The following is a 25,497-nucleotide window of genomic DNA, read 5'->3' as shown; positions in this document are numbered from 1 at the left end:
CTGTCTATTCAAGCATTGTAAAGAAAAGTTGATCTTACATTAATAAATACTAATAGTAGTTATTTTTACAACATAAAGTGTCCAGTTATTCAGCTAATCCAAAGGTGGGCCATAGTTTCTTCAAGATAACAGGGAAAATAGTGATGTTGGAGCCTACCCCCCCCCCCCCCTCTCCCTCTCAAACTCATAAGTTTTATGATAAAAGATTAGTGACAAAAGCAGGTCCCAAAGTTTTGGTGGTTGGCAGCTTTTGGAGACAAGGGGTGTATGCCTCCCTCATCTTTAAAGAAACTTTTGGTTCTTAAAGAGGGCTTCATAGGGCCTCTCAAATGGTGTCATATTTATTGCAATGTACACCAGTTTAATCCAAAGTAGAATTTGCAATAGTTTCATGTTTAACAAAATATTACAATTAAAGCAATAGCCTGATGGGCACTAACTACTAAGGCCTGGTCTGGTTTAGCCCAAAATGACATAACTACATAACTATTAAATTTAACATAGCCAACGTTTCACAGCTTTTCACGCAAAGCTTGTGGATCTAGTTGTATATCCCCATCAATCATGTTTGTGTGATGCATCCTTCCCAAAGGGTTACATAGACATGCAGTTAGTGATGCACCATACTAAATGTGTACCTTTTTAGCTTACATATATCCTAAAAACATATTTTTGAGCATTACCAGTACATTGAGAAAGTAGGGAATATTTACTCTGACGGCGTGACAATAAGGGGTTAATCAACGGTCTAGCGTGTGTTACTCACAGGATTAATGCACGATCGGGGATAATGCAAGCGATGCACGAGGGCGGAGCCCTGGTGCATCCAGCGATAACATTAACACCCGGAGTGCATTAATCATGTGAGTAACGCACGCTAGACCGTTGATTAACCCCGTTCATTCATACACTACCATTTGTGTGGGGGAAAATCATAAAACAAAACATTTTTGGTTACATATAACCAAAGATTTATTAAAGTGATGCCCCGTAATTTTACTGTGCGTTACTCACAGGATTAACCACGGTCAGCTGACCTGAATGGACCAATAGGATTTAGGAATCTTTACTAAGTATGAATGAATATTGATTAATCAGGACGAATGGTAATCCTAACTTAAAGGATGTGAAGACTAGCGCAAAAAGAAACGTCTGATGCCGGTAATCTGACCTAGTTTCGAATGAGGTGTAACAGAAGTGTAAGACACCACCATCGATCCCAGAAAATATGCACACAGCTTGCTACCTTAGACACCAGTGTACAGTCAGAGCTGCGGTCAATACCCACAACACAGTGTACAAACGAAACAGCGATGGACATCTCAGGTCCAGCTAAAGACAACAAGGTATCACGTTTCATTACTGTCTGCATTTTGTAGCGACGGGCAGAAAACTTCACTTGCAAGCAACAGAAAGTTAACTTTTTCAGAGCGCGGTTTGGGGCGAGTCTTCAATGCCTTTCAACACTTGATCAAAGATTTAAACGAAGATTGACCAATGACAATTATCCATTTTGACATATTTGCATCACTGAAACACTTGCACTGACAGTATACATGTGGTCTACACCCTCAAGTGCATTCAAGCTTGTTCTTGGAGTTATGTTTACAAGGTTTTGATACTTTTGACCTTTGACCTTCACAGAAGAACAGACAATGTTTACTACCTGTTGAGCTTTACAAATTGACTCTTTGTGTTAACAAGTTTCACAGATTTGGAACTCAGTTGACCTTCAACCCCAATGGGAGCAAGGGCATTTGTACTCTCTAAGATTTTATGCACGTGCTACATGCAAGTTGAGGATGATGAATAACTTTTTTTTTTCATCAGATAAGATTGACATAGTATTATAGTCTGTTCTCTTGCATAGACGTAAGGCAGTGTTTAATATCAGAAAGCATGTTAACAGAAAATTTTTGTTGATTGTGAGTGCGGGGTGTGATACCAAGAACTAGGTATCATTGAAACAAGAGGCTCAAATAAAATTTTCTTGTTTTTTATGCTGTACAACTAGCACAAGTTCTGATTGGTAATGTAAATGTGGCTTTTGATGCTTGCATGCAGAAAAAACATTTTTTTCCAATTATGGTTATACTATAAATATCTTTAAGCATCGGAACCACTAAACATTTTCGTTTTCTGGTTGTCTCTGTCACAGGTGTCAGATGCCTTTGGATTATCAGCCCCTTTACAAGACCAATGCCAGATGCAGGAGGAAATCATGGAGTCAAGATCTTCACTAAAGCTCAGTGGCGGTCAGCTAGACCCAGCGATTTCTCTCATTGCAGAAGTGAGAGGATGGGAACAAAATGAGCAGTCGCTCTTCAAGAGGGCTACCTCAATGCCTGGAGCCAGTCTTCCTCCTGATGGTGACTCGCACTGTTCTGAGGAGAATAAGTATTTCCAGCAAGCAACCCCAGTCGGCTCAAATTCCTCTAGTGGTTCCGAGGAGGAAGATGGTGAGGAGGAGGAGGAGGAGGAGGAGGATGAGGAGCATCTGTGGTTCCAACAAGCAACCCCAGTCGGCTCAAATTACTTTGGTGATCCCGAGGAGGAAAATAATGAGGAGGAGTATGAGGAGCATGTGTATTTCCAGCAAGCAACCCCAGTCAGCTCTAATTCCTCTAGTGAAGCTGAGGAGGAAGATGGTGAAGAGGAGGATGAGGCGCATCAGTATTTCCAGCAAGCAACCCCAGTCGGCTCAAATTACTTTGGTGATCCCGAGGAGGAGTATGAGGAGCACCAGGCACCCTTCAGGGCATCATTTAGCTTTCGCTCTTCAGTAATGAGTGAGGAGGAAGTCCTGCAAAATGGTGAGAACAAATATGTCAACAGAGGGATGAGTAATTCATTTGGTATCGCAAAGCAAAAGTTGTTAAGATTGCTACACCAGTGCCAGAATTTGAGAAGTTGTCTTAGGTCAGAGCACAAAACTTATTATTAATATATTCGATGTAGGATCTAAACACCGAGTGACTTAAAGATACGCTCACGTTTCAGCAAAGGCAGTTTCCAGCTGTTATTATCGGTGTATTGTCACACAAAGGTTGTAACTATGTAAGAAAATACACTAAAATACACTAAAATGTAACGAGGCAAGTCGTTTGTGGAATCATTGTGTCATAAAATACACCTTGTACTTACTCAAGATTCTTTGCCATTGTGTCCCACACAAAGAAGGTGGAATCTCTTAGTTGACCCTTTGTCTGTTTTGTTTCTTCATGTTTCATACTTACAATTAAAGCAGTCGACTCGTCACAAATATCAACTACCACTATTCTCGCTACGCTAGAATATTCTAATATCTTTGCTATGATGTCAAGTAAATGAAATGTATTGAATTTTTGTACTATGTGTAAAATATAAAATGAGCTAGTTAAGGATTGCAAACTACCCTGGATATAGTCTCACGACCAGGTCTCGGGTAATAATTCACAGTATAGAACCATGCATGTATATTAGATCCTCCTGCAAGCAGGAACTCGCGAAGAAGCCTCATTGGCTTATCAAAGCCGCAAGCTGACCGAAGTCAGTCTCTTAGATTCATATTAAACGTCAATGATTATGAATTGTCAATTGTCAACAACTCTGTAACTGGACGACATATATTAATCTGGGAGTGACTCGAACCGGGGACCTTATGATTGAAAGGCACCGGCGTTAACCACTGAGCTAACACTCCAGGCTCCGGCGTTAACCACTGCTAACACATGCATTAAAGTCTTAAGGTTAATATTTATGGTTCATGGAAACGATGAGATAGAAAGACTGTAATAAATGGTACTGATTGTCACATGACACATCAGACTTGCATATTCTCCTTGAATACTGTTAATGATGGACCACAATTTTTGTTTTTCATTGCATCTCAGAGGTGGACATGCTGATTCAGGAACATTGGCTGGATAGTTGGCTGGTACGAAGCAATATGGTTGGTGAGAAGGACAGTTCCTTTTGCCTCCGAAGCCCCACACCAACCCACCCCTCATCCTCCAACTACAATATGTAATTAGGATGGAACTGGATTTGGTTGAGCATTGGTCTTTGGTGTGCGTTTTTATGTCAAATTCGGTAACAGTTATTACATATTTATAACATCAATTTTTACTATTCTGGTTTTACTGTGTGTTATCTACTAGGAATGTTGTATGTAGAAAAGGTATGTAGAAAGGTATGTAGAAAGGTATGTAGAAAAACTTCACATGCATTTTTCTTCAAGTTATCTTCATGTTCTTTGTCATTTTATGTTGTTATCTGTCTCCTGTGTCAAGAAGAGGTTGTTTTTTTTGACGATGTTGGTTCAATGCTATGCCTGGTGTATTAGCTAGGAAGTAGACAACTGCTGGATTATAAACCATGTAGAAAGGTAGGTAGAAAGGTATGTAGAAAAACTTCACATGCATTTTTCTTCAAGTTATCTTCATGTTCTTTGTCATTTTATGTTGTTATCTGTCTCCTGTGTCAAGAAGAGGTTGTTTTTTTTGACGATGTTGGTTCAATGCTATGCCTGGTGTATTAGCTAGGAAGTAGACAACTGCTGGATTATAAACCAAATAGTACAGAAAAAAGTACATTAAAAATGAGGTATATCATGTATAGTGGTATATTTTATGTACAGTACTATATGTTGTCCACTATATATATTGTCTGGTATGTTCAGAAAAGTTTATAATTTTATTGCAGCTTATCAACTCTGTTGATTTATTCGACATTGCTGTAGTAACTGGCAAGTAGACAACTGCTGGATTTAAAACCAAATAGTACAGAAAAAAGTACATTAAAAATGAGGTATATCATGTATAGTGGTATATTTTATGTACAGTACTATGTGTTGTCCACTAGGAATATTGTCTCCTATGTTCAGAAAAGTAACGGTCAAGTAGACAACTGCTGGATTAAAACCAAATAGTACAGAAAAGTACATTAAAAATGAGATATCATGTATGGTATATTTTATGTACAGTACTATGTGTTGTCCACTAGGAATATTGTCTCCTATGTTCAGAAAAGTAACTGGCAAGTAGACAACTGCTGGATTAAAACCAAATAGTACATAAAAGTACATTAAAAATGAGATATCATGTATGGTATATTTTATGTACAGTACTATGTGTTGTCCACTAGGAATATTTTCTTGTATGTTCAGAAAAGTTTACAATTTGATTGTAGCTTATCAGCTCTGTTGGTGTATTCAACTCTGCTGGATATTTGTGTATAACGGTCAAGTAGACAACTGCTGGATTAAAACCAAATAGTACTGAAAAGTACATTAAAAATGAGATATCATGTATGGTATATTTTATGTACAGTACTATGTGTTGTCCACTAGGAATATTGTCTCGTATGTTCAGAAAAGTAACTGGCAAGTAGACAACTGCTGGATTTAAAACCAAATAGTACAGAAAAAGTACATTAAAATTGAGATATCATGTATGGTATATTTTATGTACAGTACTATGTGTTGTTGATTGCAGCTAATCAGCTCTGTTGATTTATTCAACATTGCTAGACATTGCTGCAGTAACTTGCAATTAGACAACTGCTGGATTTGAAACCAAATAGTACAGAAAAAGTACATTAAAAATGAGATATCATGTATGGTATATTTTATGTACAGTACTATGTGTTGTCCACTAGGAATATTGTCTGGTATGTTCAGAAAAGTTTATAATTTGATTGCAGCTTATCAGCTCTGTTGATTAATTCAACATTGCTAGGCATTGCTGTAGTAACTGGCAAGTAGACAACTGCTGGATTTAAAACCAAATAGTACAGAAAAAGTACATTAAAAATGAGATATCATGTATAGTGGTATATTTTATGTACAGTACTATGTGTTGTCCACTAGAAATATTGTCTGGTTTGTTCAGAAAAGTTGAGGATACAGAACTTGTAGTAGTCAATCATTGTTGGTATATCCATACTGGTACCCACAAAGGTCAGTACAAAACACAATAGCACAACATACATGAAGTAATTTTTTTTCCACTTTAATATTCATTTCAATTTTGCTGATTTATTTTATTTCCTCTTTCTAAAACCTGGCCTTTCATTTTAAGTAATTTAAAGCATTTTCAATCAAGTTTCCTATTTTGGATTCTCTCAATTACTCTGTAGTGTTCTGTACAAACCCTCTTTGAATTATTTCTTGTCTTTAATGACGGTTTCAGTCAATTGTATTTAGCTTAATTTAGGTAATGGTATTGAACTTCTGCCCCAATTGTTATATGCAAAGTAGGCTTACACTGCATGGGTACATCTGCTACTTCAGTGTTGTAAGCATGCAATCAGTGGTGATGATATTAATGTTAGAGGTCCTAGCTCTAGACTTTTGATTTTGAGAGAAGGATCATTGCTAGAAGTAAGTAATCATGGGGTGAATATGATGAGAAACAGAAATGTGAAATGATAAATAACATTTCTGATTAAAGTAGTCTATTTTACTACTATTTCTTTCAAAATAAAATGTTTTAAGAAATTTTTAAAATTGTCATATTAAATATTTCAAAGATTTAAAAATTAACATTTTTTAATTTTCTAAAGTTGAAATATTTTTAAACATATTTTCACAACTTCAAATTAAAAGTTAAAATTATGTTTGAAATTTACGTATGAAATTCGTACCTAACCATGTTTAGAGAAAATAAACAAGTGATGTTCAATATTTTGTTCTAAAAAATTAATGTGAAGCATCAGGTTTGGTGTTAAAGATGCATATTCACTTACAATCGGTTCTCCATCTTTTTTCTTTTCTTTTTTGTCCAAACTTCACTGAAAAATAAGAATGCATTCGTTGTCAATGAATGTCTAAAACATTTCACACGATATGTGGTAAAGTAACGATAAAGTTGGTAAATAGATTACTTTTGTTGTCTTTCTATTGTTCATTTATTGTGTCTACTCTGTTGCTCACACCCCTACCCCTCCCCCTCCCCTCCCCTCCCTCCGCTGTCTCATTGATATTAAAGGCATTGCTGATGGTTCCAAGGAATGATGAAGGCAAGAGAGGCAATGTCGGACCATCTACTCTGCTTTTACGTGCATACCATTGGTCAGTTGTTTTAATGCATTGAGGACTCGCCCCAAACCGTGTGCCGCGCTCTGAAAAAGTTAACTTTCCTTTGCTTGCAAGTGAAGTTTTTCTCTTGTCTCTACAAAATGCAGACAGTAATGAAACGTCGTACATTGTTATCTAGACCTGAGATGTCCATCGCTGCTATGTACACTGTGTTGTGGGTATTGACCGTAGCTGTATGTATTGATTATACACTAGTGTCTAATTACCGACGGTAGCAAGCTGTGTGTGCATTTTCTGGGATCGCTGGTAGTGTCTAACACTTCTGTTACACCTCATTCGAAACTAGGTCAGATTACCGGCATGAGACGTTTCTTTGTGCGCGAGTCTTCACACCCTTTAAGTTTCCAGTTTGTTCAGTACATAAATGACACATGCAGAAACCAAACCATTGTATGTATGTATGTATGTATATGTGATCTTCCCGCAAGCAGGAACTCGCGAAAGAAGCCATGGAGGCTTATAGACTCGCAAGCTGACCGAAGCCAATCTCTCGGCACACATCCATTTAACGTCCATGTCGGGAAGTTGTTATTGAACAACACCCTTGCCAGACGACACACATTGCTGTCGGCGGGGAATCGAACCGGGGATCTCATGACTGGGAGACGCCGGCGTTAACCACTAGGCTATACACTCCGCCTTGTTGTCACTGTTCTATTGGATAAAGTAACTGTCATGAACAACTTTCCTATGAACAGATTTAAAAAAAAAAGATTTGCTTTTGTTATTCTTGACAAAGATCTAAAAATCATGCTTGGATCAGTGTTTTTTATTATAGTTTTGTTACACCTCATTCGAAACTAGGTCAGATTACCGGCATGAGACGTTTCTTTGTGCGCGAGTCTTCACACCCTTTTTAAGGAGAAAGTCGATTTCAAACAGAAATCCTTTACAAGAAACAAACTTGTATACGTAAATATGTGGTAAGATAAAGCTCAACTCACCAGTGGCGGAGCTAGGGGTATTGGTCAGGGGGGCGAGAATGGTCTGTATGGGTGCTTTCGACACTATCTAAGCGGAGAGCCACCACAGGTTGGCGAGGAGCGTACAGAAATTTTTTGAGTAAAGATACTCCCTAGATCGCCGGAAATGACCCTTTCCGGGCCTTGCTAATTTGCAGATAAACGAAGAACAAATAGCTGTTATAGCATTTTGTCAGAAAATTACACCTACAAAATGTGACAAATGTCAATAGGTAGATGAGAGCGCAATATAAAAGTCAATAATCGCGAATAAGTAAAAAAAGTGGTCAAAAGCTGAAAAGGGCGCCAGCAGTCCATTTGAGTCCCCCGGCCCCCATCCGGCCCCCCCCCCTGACTGTATGGATGCTCCGCCACTGCAACTCAAATACACCTTGGTTCAGTCAAAACAGGTGCATGTGCTTTGGGTCTGCCCGAAATGTGTCGCAAGTCCCGTATAGCAAATTATTGGAACCATAATTGGTATTTATTTGTTTCAGAAAAGCCCTTTAATTATTGCTTAGAGCATGGACGGATCCAGGACTTTTTAAAAACGAGGGGTGTGGTCCTTGAAGTTGAAGACCGCTCCACTGTGTGGGAAAGGGTCGGGTGGAGTCCTCGCCCATATCTATTCGAATAGATTTTACAATGATGTGAATAGATTTTACAATAATGTATGACTGTAAATGTGATGACATTCTGAACATGACCTTACATTAGGAATGGTGTCAGTTACAACACTGTTTACAGGCGCCTCGGATATATCAAAGGAAAGGCAAAGGGGCAAAGTTAGGTTTCACATTTTTTATTTGGCTTTTATTATCATCATTATTATTATTGTTATTATTATTGTTATTATTTTTAGATTGTGACATGTCACCTGACACAATATTTACGCAATGTAATCATGTTAGCTGTTGTCAGAAGTTGCTTCTTTCAGTTTGCAAGATGCCGATCCTTCAACACGACGTCCACTTCGACTTGTCCCTACATACGTGGCCGCGTATAGGTATAGGTATAAGTAAGCAATATCTTATAAATCCAGATTCCGACAGTCTTCAATCAGTGAGAATTTAATCGGGAAGAGGCTATCCTAGTTTGGGGGAGGGATGGGGCCGAAGAGGGGTGGCGGAGGAATGTTTACTACATCCCAGTGCAACTGTTGTTGGACCTTATATGACTCATCCTTGAAAATGTTTTCGATCTCCTTTGACTGATGGGGTTATTGTGTCATTGACAACATAAAATGAAACGTATAGTCAGTATCAGGGACGTAGCCAGGGGGGAGCAGGGGGAGCGACCGCTCCCCCCCTTTCAGTGTCGATTTTTTTTTTAAACTGTCGTTTTTTTAGCATGGTATTTTGTCAGTGCTCTTTTGAATACTCGTCAGCTCCGTTAACTCGATTGTAATCGTAGTAACATTCACGCCTACTGATTCAACTACTTACTTAGTTTGGCAGATGCAATTAGCTAAATTTAGCTTATAGCCAATTACAAGCCTACAGTTGGCCACTGCATAATAAAATACATATTGCCTACCTAACCGCACTGTATGGAATGTCACGAACAGTATGCACAACAACGTCGACAATGTTTGTTCAATGAGTCGTCCTAAGATGTTGCACGAACAGCATGTTATGAAGCTAAGCTAGCAATGGTACGTGATACGCACTTCCTATAAATAATTATTACACTGCTAATACACTGCGATAACGATATTTGTTTTTAGGCCACTGCATATCTGGCTGTATTACAAAATATGAAAGTTTATATTGTCCATCAGTAAAGTTCGTCAAATGTATTAAAGTCCAGACATTGGACAATAAACAAGAATCATCCTACTGGAAAACTTGTAAAAGAGCACTATGTTTGTCTTTCTGATATATTATGTAAAAGAACATGTAAAAGAATTTAAACAGGAAACAAAATCTGCTGATACTGATATCATATGATCAGGGCGTAGCCAGTATGTAGCACGATAGTTTCATTCAACACTCTACCCGCCGAAAAAAGACTATAGGATCCGATCTTGTCAGTTTTTTAACATGTATAGTTAAGAACCCGTTTACGCAGATAATATTTCAGTTGAGAAAACACTTGAGAAATTTGCATCAGATGGCAATCGTCGGATAGCTCTCGCCTTCTCTTATTAGGCTAACTTAAACATTTACTAGCTACAGTTGTATCAAAGACATTTCTGGACTATCTTTGTATCTACAAGTATCAGAAGTTGAAAAGTACGACTACTACATGTACCTTCAAGGGCGGCGGAACCGGGGGCAAGTGCCCCCCACTTTTCCTCAGGTTAAAAATGTGCCCTTTTTCTACATAAAACTTGTACTCTTGATCACCTTATTAGGTCAGCGATATTTCAGTAAGATATCTAATCCTAATTTAGAACTATCAGGGGCGTAGCCAGTGTGTAGCACTGTAGGCCCGGGCGTACACTTTTTTTGGCCAAGTTATCTTTTTTATTAAAACACCCATAATTCAAATCCATAAGCTTGCTGGACGAGTTTAAGAGTCTAGACAGGAAAAACTATTGAAATGAACGTAGCAAGATTATGGCTAAATTAGGTGACCTATTCTTCTGTCATCTAGGCTGTCATTCATATCGCGTGCCGTTTCATTCAATACTCTACCCGCCGAAAAAGACTAGGATACGATCTTGTCAGTTTTTTAACATCTACTTAAGAACCCGTTTACGCAGATAAAATTTCAGTTGAGAACATTCCACAGTCAAATAAGCCTATCGTTGATTAACAGACTTTATATGTATAGAGCTGCAGCACTTTGTTGCCTGTTTGTGTCACGATCGGCGTTCCAAGTTCCAAAACAGCCTTTTCGATAAACATTTACAGTTGTATCAAAGACAAATACTGGCTATGGTTGTATCAAAGACATTTCTGGCCTATCTTTGTATCTACAAGTATCAGAAGTTGAAAAGTAAGACTACTAAGACGGGGGGGGGGGGGGGGGCGTTGATGGAGTGATGTGTATACGCAAATAAGATAATACAATAAGATTTATAAAGGGTACTAAATATCAGGCTGCATCAGTCCAATCGAATTTCTGCAAAGTGCCCTTCGACGTCGGTGCCCCCCCCCCCCCCAGATTAAAAGTGCTTCCGCCGCCCTTGTGTATGTACCTTGCTAATTTTAATACATTATGTATTATTGAATTACGTACTATTTTAACTCGTTTGTTTTTTGGGTTTAAAAGTGATATTGAATGAGGTGTCTCAAGTTAGCAAGAGGCCAGGGAACCAGAGTGAACACTAGGGAAGGGCCGTTTCCAGCCATCTGGGGGGTTTGTAAAACCAAAAATTTTCTTGTACGCTCCGCGCCAACCGATGGTGGCGCTCCGCTCAGATAGTTGTGCCTACAACTTTGAAAATCCATATCCATCGCAAAAAGTGCTCCCCCCTTTCAAATTCCTGGCTACGTCGCTGGTCAGTATTGCGAAGTTCGGAACACTGCGAAGTTCGGATACCCCTAAGAAATCCACGATTTCACCATAAAAACCTACAGCAACAGCCAATTTCACGAAAAACTACGAAGCTACAGTTATTTTCTCTCCAAACCGACCGTGTGCAAGAATGTACTCACATATTTGTCAATAAAAGGAAGTTATAGTTTTGGGGTGTTTTAATGCTTAGGTGTCCGAACTTCGAAGGGTCCATGCTACAGGAAGAACAAAAAGTGTTCCAAACTGTTAAATATAAAACTCATCATCCATGTAATATACGAAACTATTCGTCGTGTGAAGCTCTGCTTTACTTACAATCCATGAAAGAAATCATAAAATGGTCTGTGATATTACCATGATATAGTAATGATTTCCAGGATTCTCTCACCGTATAGGCCTATACCGCCCTCCAAGGGTGAAACTGGCGTAGTGTAGCGGCTAGGGTGTCCATCACACAATCATTAGGCTACCGGTGCAAATCCTCCTTCAGGAACCAGATTCTCTCGACCTATTCCAAATTACTGCTGTCTAGTATTGTTGCACAACAAGCAGTGAATGTCTTGTATGGATCTGGTATTTCTGGTTTGAGACTCGGGAACTGGGGTTCAGCTCGATCAGCTGTCCTTGGCAACTTATTTCGAACTTACGTTCATCATAGCTGCACTGCAAAGATGATGAATTCGTTGTATTCACCTACCTCAGCTTTTGAGAAAGCTATGGTCAGCCTACGCTGAGGTACCGACTCTCGTCCATCGGAAGTGCCTGGAGACGTTGAGCTGGTGGTCCCGGGAGCGGGAATGGATGCGACGATAATTTTATACGTCTACTTTCGTAACCGTCTCTGAACCGACTGATCGAAAAATAGAAGACCGGGGTATAAGGCCCGGCATGGGCGGCGATCATGGGGGGGGGACGGGGGGACATGTCCCCCCCCCAATATTTTAGGTGGGGGGGATATAGTATCTAATATCCCCCCCAATATTTGGTGGCATAGTTTTTTTTAAGCATATGTTTTGTATTTTTTTATGGCATCGCTAGTAATTTCAAAATAGAAAATGCTTAGATGCAACTTACAAGGCCTGGGAAGTGCCATTTCCAGCGATCTGGGAGGCATTTTCGGCCAAAATTTTCTTTTGCGCTTCGCGTCAACTAATGGGGGCGCTACGCTTAGAAAGTCTGGGTACAAGCTTTGCCCCTCTCTTGGCAAATTCCTCGCAAGGCGCCTGTCTAACCGTGTCACAATTTGTTATTATATATGACCGAAAGTAGTTTTTACTTTTTTTCGAAATGAATAGCTAGACGGACCGCATCCGTAATGAAATTTGGTTTGCATCTTGTGTAAGTACGTATATGATCCACATCGATATGGGTTCACCGGGTTTCCATTTGGCCTCTTTCCTACAAGATTTCTAACCGCAGGTGCGTAGCCAAGGGGGGTATGAAGAGTGGAGATCGCCCCCCCCCCCCTCGAGCATATTTTTTGGGTATTTTTTATGATATCGAAGTTTTATAGTAACCGTTATAAGAGGTTTTAATATTTGTACACCGATAATTTAACTGTGTCTGAATTTGCGAAAATTCCTTGACCAACATTCTTCATCATATTTCCCTCTTCTCGTGCAATTTTGACCGGTCTGTTAGGGGTTGAGGGGTTTTTCTATATTGGTTGTCCATAGATGAAATTTTGTACAACATTATGGGTATGTTTTGAAGTGAATTTATTATTCAAATTCTGAACAAATAATGGGCTTAAAACCTTGAAAGGTGGGGCTGATGGGTATTGTGGGGCGTTACGTAGAATTACCTACAAAAGCAATGATCCACAGGAGATGCAATGAGGTCGAACATGATGTGTGACTGGTGACAATCTTGAAAAAAAGGTTATGAATGAAAAAAAACTATTAGGAAAAACTTGGTTCTCAGGCAAAAGTGTACATCTGGTTGGTCAGTTTCAAGCCCGAAAAGTGCCATTTCCGGTGATCTGGGGGGCTATCAAAACCAGAAATTTTCTTGTACGCTGCGCGCCAACCAATGGTGGCGCTCCGCTTTGATAGTAATTCCCCTGCATCCAAGCAAATGTCCCCCCCCCCCCAATATTTGAAACAGATCGCCGCCCCTGAGGCCCGGTGTTCACCCTCCACGACCATCACACAGATATAAGGACTTGGGCTTCAAATGGGCTTCGGTTGACTTCCTTATCATTGGGAAATCTTTAATTAAACCGCCGACCCTTATGATATTATTAACGTAAATTTCTTATTTGAAATGTAAAGGCATTTGAAACTATTTTTTTCCGCGTTGTGACGATGTAGCCTACAGTATAATCGAAATGTTTAACACTTATGTCCGACATCCAAGTCCAATTTGTTGGAAACTTATCTTCATCTGTGTATAAATTATCTTTACTAAATTAATTAAAACAAAACTAACCTAAAGGTCATGTCAACTACGATGAGAATATCATCACCTATTCATCTCTAAGTATGTTTTTTTTTTTTCACTCAGTTGTTTTTACCTCCATGGTTGAACTCTACAAACAGAACCCTCCCTTTTCACATCTCTCACAAGGGTTTTAGTTTACAGCGCCACTCTACTTAACTTTTCAACCCACTTTTAACGGAATGAATGAAATTCACGGAGCTCTGGTTTTGCCAGGGGTTAAAATTGTTGGATACTGTCTGACAATTGAGGGAACACATTTCCGTCCACCTCCGAGAGCGGTGCCAAGATCTCGGTATGTCAATCACGCAGGTGACATTTTGACTGCCATTCAATTTGTATGGAAGTATATATATATCCCGTGTAATGCAACAGTACACCCTAAACAGTACTGAGACAAGGAAACGGTAGCCTTTACTGTTACCTCGGTGAGAGAGAGAGGTTTACCCAAAGATCAGATAACAATTTTTGTGGCCATGCTATCCTTCAGGAAGCATATCAAGCTTTGCACGGGCAGAACACAACATTCTTACACTTTGAGGTCACATATTTCTTGACTACTGAGTATTTACCGTTATTTCGAGTACACGTATATGCATTAACCTGTACACGAACCTATAGCCTCACCTCGACCAAGGTGGTTGTCGAGAAAGTTGACCCAATTGAATGGAAATCCCTATTGCATTCATTTTGAATGGTTTCGGTGAATGGGTTATTGCGTAGCAGAAAGTCATTCAGTGTTTTCTTCTACTACCGGAATAAAAGCCCCGCTCATCAGCCGGTGGAATGCTACATCAGCCATCTTTGGCTCTTTCGGTAGAGCAATAATATTTTTGTAAACAGGATGTCTCGGTATTTACGCTCTTCTTCTCATAAGTGGTGAAAAACTTGTCTTGGAGTGCTTCTTCTCTACCGTTAGGGAAGTTGTAGCAATTCGACAACGGCCAACATCGGGGAAAGAGACCTATGTGCGCCCGCCCTTCTATCAGGAAAAAAAGAAAAAGAAGGGAGAACCTGTTTCTGAAGGAATTAATTGTTTTCACTAGTATCGAAATTGGATAGAAATTCACTTGTGCAAGGGAAATAAACTTATTCGAAAGGCCTCTCTCGACAAACTTGAGTGAAACACAAATTTGTCAACATTTGCAGAAGGTTGCTCTGACCGGGCTTTAAAAGTGTAGTAATTTGTTAATGGTAGTATCATTTAACTTTGGTATCTAGAATTTAAGGGCAGTTTTGACTGCAGATCTCGAGTAGTCTGATAATCGTATAGGGTGGAAAAATGGCAGATTATATCATGTCTGTTGAAACTTTTCGTACTTCAACATTAAGAACTAGAAGTTTCTGCAAGCGTTGGACTACTTGTGATATAAGAGGCCGTGTTTCTTGGTTGTGTGTATTGTTAATAACGTCTATGCAGTTTTTGGTATCTGAAGGCTTTAATCTGGATTTAAGTTCTCCGATACAGTTATCACATCCGAGCAGTAACGGTGTCTCGTATTTCGGCTATTCTGTTCTTCTTCATGAAAATAGGGACGGCAAGTGGTGAGTATCTGAAGGCAAATTTTAATCTGGATTTAAGTTCTCCGATAGGAATGTATATATGGCTTTTTATAATCTGATCCTTAATTTTCATAAATGTTGTATATATGTAAATAATTCTTTAGAGGATTAGGAAGCGGAGGTGGTGTTTCGCCTTTGGTCATTCAGCCAGTTAAAAAGTGGCTTTCAGGATTTTGCTAGGCGGACCCACGAAGAAAGGACAAGCCCTCAATTTCCGCAAAAGAATTTTCATATTTTTGTATTTTTATATATATGGACCGGAGAGAGTATAGGTATCGACTTGGCGTCAGGGAGTCCAACCTTTTCTGAGAAGGGAGACTTAGTAAAGTGGTTCACAGCGGCGCCGATCTTTTCAGAAAAATGAAACTTTTGTCAACACTATTGATACGAGGTTGTTGGGGGGGGGGGGGGTAGGTTAGAGGGAGGGAAGTGGCAGGGAGGGTTGGTCATAATCGTATTGTTTCTTGACCTCACACTGTCAGCGGGGATAACGCCAACAGTAGGCCTACCTTAATAACCATGTTGAGTAATTAGTGTCTGCACTTAATAGCCAGAAATAACAGATGCATTTGTCTCTTTGCCAGTGGCTCTCAATAGACGGTAACCTTTAACAGCCTATATTGAGAACCTCCAGCAAGGAGACAATTTTGTCTCAATTACAAACTTTTGTTTCTTTTTAATAACATTTTGAAAACCGGCTCGAGAATAAAATCTTCTCGACATTAATGCACTGATCGGTAGGCGTCAAGGGTCCGCTTATGTAGGCTTGAACACCTTAACGTCACATATATCTTGTATATTACACAATCTTGGCATAAAGTGGGGCTTTGGTTCCCGCTGCCCCGGCCTTTGTTAACCGTATGTGTCTCCCAGTGGCTCTATAATAGTATGCTCTATATATCATACATATGAAGTGAGGCGACGGTACCGCCTGCAGCTGTATATACGATTTTGGTTTATGAAAGAAAATATCCGTTTAAGGAGGTGATTAGGATGCCAAAAACTTTCTTTATGGTAAATTTCGTGGACTTGAGATTCCTTGTTACACCATCGCTAAGGTTTGTGTCTCCACAATGTATTGTTATAGTTGAGTGTTTCATCCTCTTCCGTCGATACAGTGTTATTGTTTATACTCACCGGAAATGAGTCAGTTGCTTGCATGGTAGGTTATGATTATATCTGTATTAGTGCAGGGGATTGGATCATCAACACCCAACAATTGACTTCACTCCTCTCTCACTTGTCTCCATACTACTTATTCCCTCAAATCACTCCTAGCTGGGTTATAGCTGACGTTATTCAGTATGTCACGTGACAAGATTCCTTTGTTCTTACTCCTGGGGCACGGAATAAATCGGACAGTCTGACCTTCCATAACAACTCCTTGATAAATAAATAAATATATATATATATATATATATATATATATATATATATATATATATATATATATATATATATATATATATATATATATATATATATAGGCCTATATATAGGCCTATATATAGGCCTAGTTTATAGTAGCTTATAGTAGGAATAAAGCACCCGACTCTAACAGAAATGCAATTAATTTCATTTTACAATAGAGGGAGAGTGAACGCGCAGATTGTAACCTCACAGGCTAAGAACATCAACTCAGCAGTGACCGTATTGTATAACTGTGTTAACAGCTGAAACGTTTATTCTTGATGCAGGGATTTGTCTGTTTCGGGAGTGTAGTAATACTTACCCGACGTCATGATCTTTCTTTTACATTTAACAAAGAAGGCGATCAGGTTTAAAGAACCAATTAGGCCTAGACTCTATGATGTCACCGTTTCTCAGGATTCTTATACCTCTGGCAACAGATTTAATACCCGCAAACAGCGTCAAACAGTAAAGATTCCACTCGAAAATGACTTTTGTTATCAATAGGTTTATTACAAAAGGAGGCAACTTTCTTTGTGTCCTTGGTGATCTTATACAATCTCATTCCCGTCGAGTGATCGGGCCGTGACCCACGTAAAAGATTTTTTTAGTCAGAACCCGTCTAGCCTACTTTGTCTGCAAGGCTGCATATCGATGAATCTTGTCAGGGTCAGCAAAATACGGAAAACTGAGCCGAGAATGCAAAATGTCAGTATGCCAAGCAGGCTAAGAACAACCCATATTGCATTCAATCTGTCACATTTAATCTGGTCATTATGTAGTAGACTATGTAATCCCCTTACCAAGGGACACTTGGCGCTGACGATAAATTGCCAGGATTATACGAGTACATTCTCAATGTATAAGGACACTTGGGTTGAGATTGGGATCAAGATCAAGTTGCTTGGATTTTATGCCCTGCATGGTAAAGACTCTTTCCCGGATGACTTTTTCAGTTAATCACAACTACACTATGAAATGCCCCCCCCACCCAGGGGAAGTTAATGAGGGCGGTATTGAAGAACTTATAGCATGCATAGATTCCGGATGTGTGACTTGATAAATTCACTTTGGCTTCGGCTTTGAGTACAACGTTTCTGCATGCTGACGTGTTAGACGAATCTAACCGTAATAGTAATTACCGACTTTGCAATCCGCGCGGTTCCCCTCACAATTTTGCAAGTTCGGTAAGAGTGATTCCATAGTTTTCCCTTTCGGGAAACCAAAAATTGTATAACTGTATCCGCGTATACACATCAAGGAAATGTGGGTTTAGCAGCTCAATGGCTCTATAAAAACATGCCACTCGGCCTGAAAACAGGTAGGATTAATTTCCGCCATTTCCGCAACACTGAAAGAGTTGGGTCCTGTCCAGATCGAAAAGGCTCGCATTCACATTAGTCCGCAACACCAAACGACACAAATGAACACGCAACCATACAACACAGATAACCAGTAACATATGTACAAGATCATCCGCGCAATCAAACATATATATAGATTACTGTATATACATACATAAGCATATGATAATGAAGCAAGATATATAGAAATGAAGGGGAAAAAAAACAAGAAACACATAAAGGTAAATAAGCACATGCATGGGATTGAATGGAACAAACAAACAACGAATACAAGCAAGCAATCGCAAACAATCAAAGAAACACATAACAACAAAATCAGTTCAAAACGGAAAGGAAAGAAAAGAAAGAACAGACAGACAGACAGACAGACAGACAGACAGACAGACAGACAGACAGACCCAAAAAATGGAAGAAACATAAGTATACAACACTTTGGATAGGTTACATATACCAATACTATAGTACCATGCAACTTATGTACCAGGGCAATAGGAAATTAACCGTGTCTTCTGCTAACTCGACGTCACAAATTATTTGAAGTGTTTAACCGTGTTGAAATTATTGGAGTAATATATCATTCCGTTGTAAGCAACGAAATTATGAAGTATAATATTTTCCAAGAATGTTGTTGGCTATATAACAGAAAACCACAAACTTCTTTAAACAGGACTTGACAAAATGACAGGAGTTTTTTTTTTTGTCTTTTGAGGAGAAGTGCACGTTTAACCGTCAGTTCCTGCTAACCGATGCACAAATTGAATTAAATTCGATTACTGTTGTTCTCATAAAAGCTACTCTTCCTCTTAGACACGAACCGCGAGGTCTCGGAAGGATGTCAATAACAGCCACCAGACAGGCCAAGAAAGTAAACTATAATTCGCATTTGAATTGAAAGAAAAACACGATTGCAGGAAAGAAATAGCCTTTTAATCAGTATGCTATGATCTGTTAAATCGTTTATCTAAGACGAAAACTGATAATAAAACGGCAAGACATTTTGAGCTGTTACATACTTTGTCAAAGGGGCATAGTATGGAAGCCTTATAGTGCCATTAGGATGTTGTGCGATCTGTCTTTAAAGTGGTCGCAACTCGCAACTTTTTTTAACTAATAAATGATGAATTGATATCATCAATGACAAACTCGGTACTTGTAAAAAAAACTTTTAAAGTAAATTTTAAAAGTTTGATTTTGTTTCAATTTGAAAATAAAAATACTTTGTCGTTTGAGAAACGAAATCTGGCCTTTTTTAAAGTAATTGAAAAAAGTTCTAGCAGTGGAACCATTTTCTGAATATGCAGCCGACTTGGTCATTTTTGAATCCCATTAGTTTTCACAAATTGCATAAAAAGCTTAACTTTACCATTATGTTGCGCAGTGGGGACGGGGGCCATGGTACCCCATGTCCATCGTAATTCGGGGTATTTGATTGATTGTTTATTTATAAAATTCAAAAGTATTTACTTGCATGAACTTTGACTTTTGACCTCATTATAGACCTAAATTTATATGTAGTCTAAATATGCCTAAGAATGCACCATTTGACATATCATTTTCTTCTGGGGCACAATCCTCAAATCTTCCTATACATAAGAGTCGCATCCAATGAATTCGTAAAATTGTTCATCCGCCTTCTATCCTTCCATAAGGTTCATTACCCTATATAACAAAATCATTCGGGGGATTTCCCCACCTTTGAAATCCTGTGCAAATCACTGGTTGTGATTAGATGTTGAAATTGATCAAACTTCCGAATAAAAAAATGTAAGGTTTGTATAGTGATATGCCAGGGTGAAATAATTGTCAACTTCATTTTGTTGCTTTACAATATTCTTTAAATGGTTAAAAGGATAAGAAAGTTGTTGAAAAGTTTGACGGCACATGGAAGTCTCCGTGGCCTATACCCTCCTAAAATGCAAGACGGCAAGCAGAACATGTCACGTAAAACAGATAGAAATGATTCAAATGTTTCCATTCTTTTGTGTGATTTTCGTAAGGAAGGAAAATAATGAGGACTCACCATGAACCTGGCACATTCATTGCATTCCGATAATCAGCTGTTTTTTTTTCTGCGCAGTATTTTCGTTTTTATGTAAATTGATAAATCGGCACCTCGTAATCAGTGCATGCAGAACCGAGTGGGGGAGGTGGGGGGGGGGGGGTTACGCTGGCTACATGACGCGTGCCCATAGTTGCGTGAAATACCTCAAAAGTTTATATATATTTTTTTAATGAATTTTTTTATTTATATATATCTACCTTTATATACATGTGTGTGAGTATGTTGCGAGTGGTGTTCGGTCGTTGTTCTCACGAATATACTCTCATATGTTATAATAAGGATATATGGTGGAGGGGAATTTTGATAACTTCCTTCTGGTGTTTTTGGCATATGATGTTAGATCTGATCTGATTAACTGCACTTTGTTCTTATCAATACCACAAAACCTGTATCCATTCGCAGGCCGTATCTTCTCACAGTACATAACTCTACCAGATCACTGACAACACCCATCAGACACTAAATGAACTTTTAAAGTACGGGTACCCAAAGTGCAAGACCGTTTTACGGTATAGTTTTTTTTTTCGTTAACGAAGAAACCAGGCCAAGATAGTTTGCATACAACGTCCTAATGAGTCTGCAATGCAATGTAGACGTGACTATCAATAAACACTGATCCAAGCATGATTTTTAGATCTTTGTCAAGAATAACAAAAGCAATTTTTTTTTTAATCTGTTTATAGGAAAGTTGTTCATGACAGTTACCTTTATCCAATAGAACAGTGAAAATGGTTTGGTTTCTGCATGTGTCATTTATGTACTGAACAAACTGGAAACTTAAAGGGTGTGAAGACTCGTGCACAAAGAAACGTCTCATGCCGGTAATCTGACCTAGTTTCGAATGAGGTGTAACAGAAGTGTTAGACACCACCATCGATCCCAGAAAATACACACACAGCTTGCTACCGTCGGTAATTAGACACTAGTGTACAATCAATACATACAGCTACGGTCAATACCCACAACACAGTGTACATAGCAGCGATGGACATCTCAGGTCTAGATAAAAGATAACAAGGTATCACGTTTCATTACTGTCTGCATTTTGTAGCGACAAGAAGAAAACTTCACTTGTAAGCAACGGAAAGTTAACTTTTCGGTTTGGTGCGAGTCTTCCATGCCTTTAACTGTACGGGATTTACATGAATGGTTTGAATGTTCTTTTGGTAACAAAACATGAAGACTTGGGGGGGGGGGGGCAAGTTTGACACGTGATCTCAAAGATCTATATGCTGGGAGCGAGCTTATAGTACATATACACCGCAGGTAAGCCAAAAGACGAGAAGGGGGCATCGCGCGACACACAATCCATGTGGGATATGAATGGTCCAGCCATAGGGCCTCACCTGGAGCGTTTGATTCGTAAACACACACCGCACACACAAGGAAAAACAAAACAGAATAAATCTCTTAATTACTAACGTAATCTTTTGTTGCTATGATGTAAAATAAAGCACATGATATCCAGACATATAGCCTAATCTCGGGCACCTGTTTTACAGTGGGAATGTGGGGGGGGGGGGAGGATGAGGGGCGGACACAAATCTGTGTTAACAGTGACACCGGCTATCAATGGTTACATTGCAAACTTCTTCATATGAATTATAAGACTTGCCAAGATATATGCGCTTCAAAATATGTGACCGTGGGAGTTTTTGTCAATTGAGAGGAGACCACCGTGATATAAGTGCTGAGGTCAACCAAAGTCAAGGCCGCGTTACCAATCATTCCACGCTCTCTTTATTGACTTTGGGTTGCTTATACAACGTTGCCTCACATATATAGATAAGATCTACTCGGACGAGTGCGGACATAATAATTTTTACCGGGGAAAGTGACTAAAGACCTTGAAATAATCATGATGATCATTTCATTGCATTTATTAAATTAAATCATGAAAATATCTTCTTTTTCGCCCTTTTAAGAAAGTTAAAGGTCATTACGTCTAAACGTCTTCACTCTATTTTTGACTTCAAAGTGTTCTTACAGGTTACCTATCTACGGTATGAATTGCTTACATTGTTCTATGCGAATTGGGCTTCTGTAAAGATATGTAAAAGACCAATGCTGCGAATCACGCTATACTGTACATGTATATATGTATGCGGAATGTGTTTCATATTTGAAACAGAACTACTTGGTGTTTGACGGAAGACGTACAGGGTGCGATGTAAAGTACGAACGTTTGGGTCCACCTGTATAAACCCGTAAAACAATCTAGGCCTAATTAGTTTAAATCATAAATTTTATGTTAGTGGAGCGTTCCGGACATTTAACACATAGTTTCAATTCCTTCTCGTGATTTACATTATTAAAGGCAAATATTATGCAATTTAACAAAAGAAGAAATAAAACGTTAAATGTAAAAGTCTCCCATTTCTTTTTTTCTTTCTTTCATTTTCAGGTTACTCGTCGGTGCACCGCGATCTAGCTCAGCTCATCAACCATCATTACACCGACCTGGAGCCGTTTTCAAATGCAACTTGACACCTGCGTCAAACCACAGATGTACCCAAGTGAATTTCGATAATGAAGGTACAGTCTCTAACTACTAAGGCATTCATGATGTTATAATCATCGTTTCATTTAATCGAAAATATAGTATATTATAATTTTCTAGTTATGATTTAAAGCAGTGGCGGCGGAACCGGGGGGGCTTGGGGGGCTCAGCCCCCCCCCCAATAAAAAAGTTGAGGGGGCAAATGCATAATAAGCCCCCCCAATATTTACCAAGGCTCCGAAACGTGCATCTGCCCATTTTTCAATGCATACTTGTCGATCTGTCCGATGCACACGTATACTATACAGGTGTAATAATTTTAGTAAATGCTGGGGGACCCTCGGCCCGTCCCCTGGCTGTAGACCACATTGTCACCCCAACCGCTTCTTCACGCCCCGTGAAAAGTGGAAGCAGTGAGTGTGAGTACCGGTAAGCTCAACACAACTTCGTCTTAGGCCAATGACTTGCCTCATTTCAGCCAGTTCTCCAACATCTCCTTACTCAGTGGCGAAGCGTCCATACAGTCAGGGGCGGATGTCCCCACCCCCTGACGGACTCAAATAGACTGCTGGTGCCCTTTTCAGCTTTTCACTACTTTTAACTTATTCGCGATTATTGACTATTTTATTGCGCTCTCATCTATCTGTTGACATTTGTCATATTCTGTTGGTGTAATTTTCCGACAAAATGGCGACGACACCTATTTATTCTCCGTTTATCTGCAAATTAGCAAGGCCCGGAGAGGGTCATTTCCTGCAATCTAGGGAGTATCTTTACTCAAAAAATTTCTGTACGCTCTGCGCCAACCTGTGGTGGCGCTCCGCTTAGATAGTGTCGAAAGTGCCCCTACAGACCATTCTTGCCCCCCCCCCTGACCAATACCCCTAGCTCCGCCACTGCCCTTACTACACTCAAAAAACGTCTTTGCGAGAACACTACGAGTAATAGCTACTCTCTTAAAACACCATCGGATATACAAATAACAATGTTTTTACAGACTTTTACGTGTAATCTGAGAAATTGCAGGCTTGAGACCCATATTTTAGGGCTAGGTATTCGAAGCATAAAACACTCGGGAAGTGCCGTTTCCGGCCATCTGGGGGGTTGAAAAAGCCCAAAATTTTCTTGTACGCTCCGCGCCAACCGATGGTGGCGCTCCGCTTAGATAGTCTCCACACATTAGCCCCCCCCAATAATTTTTCCGTTCCGCCGCGCCTGATTTAAAGTAATAGTTTGAAAAATATATCAGTCATGTCATGTAACCAAAGTAAGTAACCACTTGCATATTAAGTAACCATTTTCATTTTGCTCGAAAACAACGTACACGTCCGTAAGTGCTACGGTAACAGTTGAGCCAGGGAGCTGCTACTCTTAGAGTAGCAGCTCCCTGGTTGAGCAAACACTCACAAAAGTAACTTTCAACCAACCACATTTCTCTACCATATTGTGATCTTGCGCAGTGTGTTTTCACGGCATCTCATAGTTACCGTCATTTACCGTCGTGCCCTGGGCCGGCTAGGCTAGAGCATAGGCCTATTACATATGGAACTTGTATGGTATATGTGAATATTCCCGTAGGCTAGAACAGTCGGCCTTTGGACAAAAAAAAAGCTAAATACAGTGAGAATGGATTTGCAATCTATTAAAAAGGTTCATGACTTAGTTGTCTAAATGTTGCCATGTCTTAATATAGGTATTGAAGGTGTTTGTCATGCTTGTATTTAATTTAGAGATGTTTCTTTCTGCTTCCTCGACTATCGTAGGATTGCACGGTTAACCATTTATCGCCTAGGCCTAGTCTAATTTTAGGCTACTAGCCTACTACTTACTAGCCCACTTTTAATTCAGTGTACTAGCCTAGGTCTAGCCAACAGAAAGTGATACAGTGGTCTTACCTAGCTGAGGCGACTGTAGCACTAAAGTCACATAACGAGGAATGATTAGAGCTCCGGAAAGGTATCGCCATGTAGCGATGTATCACGTGACCGCTGCCGCAATGTTGCTTAGCTCAAATAAAATTTACTATGGGTGCAATGGGTTGGTTGATCATGATGTAGTGTAGTAAGTTTAACAGCAAGCTGCAGTTGTCTGATTCGTCAAAATGCCTGTTTGGCATGCAGTTTTAATGCATTTTGCATCACCAAGGAGTTGGGAGGGGGAAGGGGGGAGGTTATAATTGGCACTGTCCCTAACATTTGCAGCACCCAACGTGATTTGGCAAAATGGTGTATTTCCCCCCTCCAGAAGTTTTTTCCCACTCTCTGTCCCCTGCCCCCACCCTAGATCAAAAGGTCTGACATGCTAATGCATTTCATGCTTTCAACATGTTTCGCCCTTAGGACCCCTCCCAACTGGCCAGTATAACCTGCACTCCACAAAGGGATCAGTTCAGCCCATCCCCCTCCCTTCAATTTCACCCTGCTTATGGATAAAGCAACAACAAAACTTTGAACACCAAAAGTTTCACAAATGAATATGGGGACTTTGCTTGGTACTTTTAACAATCCTCCATTTGATTCGTACGTATTTCATGCGGCTCTGCTTGTCATGTAAAGACGCAGAGCTGGGATTTCTTGAGCTAGGCAAAATGGCGGCCTGGTGCGGATTTCTGGTGCATTGCACTGTTAGTGTTGTAAATAACTATCATCCTGTCA

The 25,497-nt window shown here is 39.6% G+C and overlaps 2 protein-coding genes across 9 annotated transcripts in view; both read left to right on the top strand.

Annotated features, from left to right (window-relative positions):
- The window catches only part of LOC139958482 (uncharacterized), a 32,487-nt gene extending 25,627 nt beyond the window's left edge, over positions 1–6,860 (top strand). For 2 of the 3 annotated variants that reach the window (XM_071955572.1, XM_071955573.1), the window contains exons 5-6: positions 2,159–2,813; positions 3,873–6,860. In XM_071955572.1, the coding sequence (XP_071811673.1) occupies positions 2,159–2,813; positions 3,873–4,009 (792 nt within the window). In that variant the 3' untranslated portion in view covers positions 4,010–6,860. The remainder of the gene's footprint in view (positions 1–2,158; positions 2,814–3,872) is intronic. The other variant, XM_071955574.1, reaches the window with a different exon arrangement.
- A 7,366-nt stretch (positions 6,861–14,226) lies between these two features.
- The window catches only part of LOC139958593 (integrin alpha-9-like), a 64,149-nt gene continuing 52,878 nt past the window's right edge, over positions 14,227–25,497 (top strand). For 2 of the 6 annotated variants that reach the window (XM_071955754.1, XM_071955756.1), the window contains exons 1-2: positions 14,227–15,489; positions 22,748–22,878. In XM_071955754.1, coding sequence (XP_071811855.1) covers positions 15,227–15,489; positions 22,748–22,878 — 394 coding nt within the window. In that variant the 5' untranslated portion in view covers positions 14,227–15,226. Of the gene's footprint in view, positions 15,490–22,747; positions 22,879–24,499; positions 24,537–25,497 lie in introns of those variants that run through there. The other 4 variants (XM_071955758.1, XM_071955759.1, XM_071955755.1 and 1 more) reach the window with 3 other exon arrangements.

This window comes from Apostichopus japonicus, chromosome 18 (genome assembly GCF_037975245.1).
Source record: "Apostichopus japonicus isolate 1M-3 chromosome 18, ASM3797524v1, whole genome shotgun sequence".
NCBI lineage: Eukaryota > Metazoa > Echinodermata > Holothuroidea > Aspidochirotida > Stichopodidae > Apostichopus > Apostichopus japonicus.
The sequence above is the reverse complement of the archived record's forward strand: the minus strand, read 5'-3'. Positions and strand labels throughout refer to the sequence as shown.